Raw genomic sequence first — 5,811 nt, 5'->3', positions numbered from 1 at the left:
CTTTAGGGTTGCACTCCCGCTGCAGACATTCAAACAATAGGGAGGAGGCTAATTGAGCACATCAAAAAGATACTCAAGAGGCGCACGGTTATCATGAATGCTGTAACTGCCTGGTCTCGGTCGTGTCGGGCTGCCCGTCAATCCGCTCTGACAGATGTCAACTTTTCAGGGAGTTCGGAGCATCATTTTAGCATTGCGCGTAGCTGCAATGTTTGAACTGCCTACATAGCGCCATAACGTGCAAGGTCAACATCAAAAACAGACTTAAATGGGATGACTGGACCCCGAGCCAGACATCTGTAACAGGTCCTAAGTGCAGAAAACTCCAGACTTTGACTAATGTTCACCAAAGCCAGAGTGAGGGTCCACCTTATTTACGCTGCTGAGCTGAGTCACTGAGCTCGGGCCTCGTTTTATGGTTGTTTGGAATCTACCTTGTCATTAGGCCTTTGAAGAGCAATGGAGGGATGAAAGCATTAGCTCTGTTAAACTTGCTCTTACTGGCTTTATTCCGTGTAAAGAGAGCTTTTGTTGACGGTTGTTCATCAACATTCTTGAGCCTTGTTCTTCTGAGCTGATCATTTGAGGTGCTTTGAACTACCCTGAGTGCACACTGACCTTCAGTCTGATCAGTTAAGTGAGTTTTGCTTCCCCTACAGCGACGAGCAGGGAGTGGAGATTTGTGTGAATTTTTTTTTAATGTACACTTTGTGCATTACTCACCTCGTTTCTGCTGCTCTGGGCCTGCTTTTTCTCAATGTTCATGGCCAGCATTTGGCTGCGGAACGAGAGGCTCTTAGTCTTCTCAATCACCTGCTGGTAAGGCGATATGGCGTTGTTCCCCATGACCACATGGCCCTAGAAGAATGGATAATAGCCTCACAATAATGCCAATAACTTTTAGTCTCGCAGGCATGCTATTCTACAATGAACAACCAGAAGTATCACATAGGTCCTATTCGTTTCTACTGTAGGCACATCTAGATAATTCTATGTCATTCTGGTAGACTAAGCTATGATTTACTGATTACAGAGAACTGTTGCGATGGGTATGCCATAACATGTAGGATCAACATAGAGCCTCATAAGAGGATATGTAACAAGGCTCAGATACTGCGGTTACAATGTCCTTATAGCTACCCTTCCATTTTAAAAAAATAATAAAATTTTAAAAATGAGGATAGCGTTGGGCTCCTTTTCCCTCCTGAGGTTACACAGAAGTGGTTCTGAAACAGCCCCCAATTTGCTGAGATTTGTTTTAAAGGATTTGATTCATTACTTAAGCACAGAGCTGACTGATTGAGGAAGAAGACAGAGGGTCTCACCAGTTTGGAGTCTATCTTGGCATCCAGCCTGGCGTTGCGGATGAGGTTGACGATCCATCTCTCGGCTTCCTCGGGAGTCATGTTCAGTTTGTCTGCCAGCATGCTGTTGAGGAAAAGGAGACAGTGAGCTCTAACCTGGTTCGGTTGAAATAATTCAAAGTAACATTGATATTAAATGTTCTAGAGACATTAAAGAGTTCCCAGAGGATGTGTCTTTGGTCAGCAATCAAGTTAGAATTTTAATTTGACCAATACTTTTAGCCAATGGCAGGATATCGGCAAAAATCAGCTGTTCTTGTACATTAGTGTACGTGTGTGGAATAGCACATTCAATACCAATGTAGATCGAACTGTCACGACTTCTGCATGAGTCTCAATTGTTGTAGCTTGAAGCACTATACTGAGCCACCAACAGTCTAGCAAAGTCTAAAAAACAGCTGATAAAATCTCACACTTTAAGAGGGATTTTAATATAAAGTCACGTGAAAAAGAACATTTTCAAAGAATTCCAAGCAGACTTATATAGCAGTAAGTACACATTTACTGCTTCCATAGGAATTAAGAGGGTGCCAGGTGCTTCCGATCAAATACACTTGATTCAGCAAGTGTGAGCACCTCTATAAAAACAGAAGAAGAACACACGAGACTTCTGGAACAACATGCTTTGGACAGACGAGATCAAAGTGGAGATGTTCGTCCACACAGCTTGCACAGTGGCACCTTTAGCAAAAACCAAACACAGCATATCAGCACCAAGACCTCATGCCAACTGTCAAGCACAGTTGTGGAGCAGTGATGATTTGGGCTGATTTTCGGAGTCATGGGACTCATGGAGTTGAACATCAACAGTACAAAAGTATTGTAGAGTCAAATGTGAGGCCATCTGTCCAACAGCTAAAGCTTGGTCTGTATGGGGCCATGCAGCAAAAGAACGATTTCCTGCACTGCAGCAAATCTACGACAGAATGGCTGAAAAAGAAAAGATTAAAGGCGCTGCAATCGCCGAGTCAAAGTCCAGATCTCAACCTGATTGAAATGAGAGGACTTTAAGAGAGATGTGCATAAATGATTCCCCACAAAACTCAATGAAATGACGCAACGCTGTATAGAAGAGCAGGCCAAGACTACTATGCCAGAGACACAGACAATTTCATACAGAAAAGTGTTACTTCAAGTTACTTACACTAGGTGGTGAGTCTAATCTACTAAATCATGGAGCTATACTTAATTTTTGAAAACTGCCATTTTCAAATAAAATAAATAAAATACCCCAACTGAATTTTACTGTTAATTCTCAGGTAACATTTAGCTTCTGGAAACCCTGACTTCAATTAAATGTAGCTGCTGTGTGTGCTGATTCATGCATGAAATATGTTCTAGCACCCAGTAAATCGTATTTAATGCTACTCTATGTTATGACCGATGTTGCACATTAGGTCCCAAATGACTGGTTATTATTTCCATTTGACAAAGTTTATAAATGGCCAACACATTGCACTTCAGGCAAAAAATATATATAACACACCCAAACACTTCTAATGGTCCCCTGCTAATGGGAGCTTGATTTACAGACTTGTATGAACAACTCAATTTGAAGAATGGGTACTACCCCATGTTGTGAACCTCTGTAATTATTTAACTCTTTCTTTTTTTGTCCAGGAAACACTCTTTGTCCACCTGGCTGCTAAAGCTCATCAGACAACTCCAAACAGCAAATGTCCCCTGAAGTAAAAGCCAGGTAGGAGACCGGGCTGCTCTTTGATAGAGCTGGATGTAGATGTGTCACAGTATAAGGAGGGGGTTATGAGGGTGGCTGGCATTCTTTGATCCAAAGCTTTCCCCATTGCAGCTGGCTTCCCTTGTGGCTTTCAAAATAACTAGACCCCCTCGATACCCCCTTCCCCCTACATTTCCTGCCTCTTTCCTCTTGTCTGACCCTCACCACCCTCCACGCCTACCACATTTCATATCAGGGCCCCAATAAATATTCCCGGCCGCTTTGAGCACTACTCAGAATGACTACAGCAACTCTCATCTCAAAACCATGAAACCAGCCCCTCCCTTGAGAAGCACAAATCCTGCTGGCACAAATGCGTGAAATCGGTATTCCTGCAAAAAACAAAACAAAAAAAAAAGCAATAGCACAGGTTAAAAAGGCCTGTATTAAACAACTGACTTTGTTAATGATCGCTTCCTGGTCAATTAACCCCATTTCGCGAGACCCCTTCAATATAAGTAAGAATCTGCCCAAACCACACCACTTCTCACGCCATGCCTCAGCAAACAAATTCAACCACTAGTACAGATTTCAACTGTCTCCCAGAGGCTTATTTAAGACATTCTTTTAGTGGGAAGTAATCTTATTTTGGATTTGTGATATGTCTGTCTTACCTCAAGGCTTAAAAACTTTAAAAAAAAGACTACCACTTTCTAACCCATGAATGTTGGTCAAATGGTGGCAAAACCACATAAAGAAGGGAAGTGAAATGATGTCAGTGTCTGGATGAGGCATTAAAAGCATAAACAACAAATAAAAGGCATTACCTCAGCATAATGAGAAAAATAGGGTTTGGTCTCCAAGTGACAGTGCACATCTCTCAACACTTACACCACAAGTGAAGTGATTGAGAAGGTGGATAACAGGACAGAAAAAAAGGCAGTTGCGAGGAGTTCCCAGCAGCCCAGAGGAGGGGAAAGGATATGAGGAGACTGATGAAGCTGTCACTCATAACAACAAACCTTGTAACATTAGCTCTGCCGGACAGCTGATTACACTTCAGCTCATCAAACCTGTGGAAAATGATCCATGACAGCAACATTGCTCTGATGGATCATTGTCTGGAACGTCACAAGTTTGTGTGTAGGCCGTCTAAAGACCCAAGTTTAGGTTTGATGGTTAACACATGTCGGTGATCGCACTGACACCATTTCACATCAGCAAGTGTTAATTTAAAGTAAATGATGCGCTGATGAGTAGCTGCAGCTCACACTGTCAACTCGGAAATTCAGGATTTCGATTTCATGCTCTGTGAGGCAATGTGTTGCAGGATCTTGAAGACAGTCCTTAATAACTCTGTATGTGGGATCATTAACGTGGTACAGGATGACTTATTCAGTAACATCAGGCAGGCAGACTGGAATATAAGGGGTATAGGCATCAAAAGCACCTAAAACCTTTGAAGGGTACTATACATCGCACTCTATCAAGCTGACTGATATTAGTAACAATTCTTCAACTATTTATTTAACAATTAATCTAACGCAAATTCAAAAGTAAATTTGAAACTGGTTCTAATTTCACTCCAGTGAAGGTGTTTGCTGCGCAGGAATAATGTGGGTGTTTTGTTTGACAATTCAGGAAAGTCGGGACGCATGTCAGTCAGGTCCAGGTCAGATATGGTGATCAAAACAAACATGATCTGGTTTCCTCGCTGGGGACTTGAGCTAATCCTTAACCCTTCTCGCTGTTGTCTTTGCAGTATAACACAGGAACACAAAGTGCCCCAAAAGGCCCAAGGCCTTGGCCTGTACGAGTCAAAGCCCTCTAATCTAATTTATAAAATAAAGTCTGGCAATGTTTTGCTCCCAGGAAGCACATTTGTATATCAGAGCAGGGTAACTTTATCTTATGTTCTAGTGACAGTGTTCTTCAACAGCTAGCCTTACTTATATCTCAGAGAGAAGGAAGATCAGAGGGAAGGGGAAAAAAGACAGAAAAGGACAGATGTGGGAGCATGCAGTGCGCAGGTCAGAGTTAACAACCCACACTATTGACATCTTTTGGCCTTAAAGCTGAACAGGCAGCTTCCACGCCTGGTTTTATTTTACACAACCATGATCCTGTTCCTTTGGGGAGAAGGATCACTTTCATTTCGACCCCTTACTCGCTCTGGCTCCTGAGCTTTCGACTTCAGGCTAGGGGACTCCTGTGAGTCTCAATACCAAGCTCACACTTGAACAGAGAGGTCAGGCATTGGGGTCTAATTCAGTTAAGGGAGAGAGGAGGATTTTGGGGGGGGGGGGTTCTTCTCCAAAGTAGACCCCTTCTTAACATGGCTGGCCTAAAATGAATGCATTGTTAAACACTAACATATGATAGTGTTTAGGAGAGTCCAAGCCATTTGGAGCAACCTCGTTTTCGGCTTGGGGTAAAATTGATTTTTCGGAGAAACCGAAATGATTGTGTGGTCTTTTTAATGACTCACTTGTGAGGTGGAAAGCTCTTCAGTGTTACTTCCAAATACACACGACACCCCTTCCAAATACCAGTGAACTGTTGTGTACAACACAATCCAGTCATGAGTGGGGGTGGGGGGTGGGTGGGGGGACAAAACTTCCCCAAATGACCACGTCTCAAGCATTTACTCATAATGTCAAAGGACAAGTGTGCATTTGAGGTCACAGCAGGGTCTGAAACATTTATGGAAGGACTAAGGAAATAAAGCCTGTAAATCAAACAAGGAACGCAAAGCTAAATTGGAAACAC

General features: G+C 42.7%; 1 protein-coding gene across 1 annotated transcript in view; it reads right to left on the bottom strand.

Annotated features, from left to right (window-relative positions):
* eif3ea (eukaryotic translation initiation factor 3, subunit E, a) overlaps positions 1–5,811 on the bottom strand; it is a 27,599-nt gene that overhangs the window by 536 nt on the left and 21,252 nt on the right. Inside the window, exons 11-12 of the mRNA XM_005741324.1 lie at positions 1,326–1,428; positions 724–858 (exon numbers count right to left, since the gene is read on the bottom strand). Coding sequence (XP_005741381.1) covers positions 724–858; positions 1,326–1,428 — 238 coding nt within the window. The remainder of the gene's footprint in view (positions 1–723; positions 859–1,325; positions 1,429–5,811) is intronic.

This window comes from Pundamilia nyererei, unplaced genomic scaffold (genome assembly GCF_000239375.1).
Source record: "Pundamilia nyererei isolate P.nyererei 1_Seehausen unplaced genomic scaffold, PunNye1.0 scaffold00109, whole genome shotgun sequence".
Lineage (NCBI taxonomy): Eukaryota > Metazoa > Chordata > Actinopteri > Cichliformes > Cichlidae > Pundamilia > Pundamilia nyererei.
This window is presented reverse-complemented; position numbering and strand designations above follow the sequence as displayed.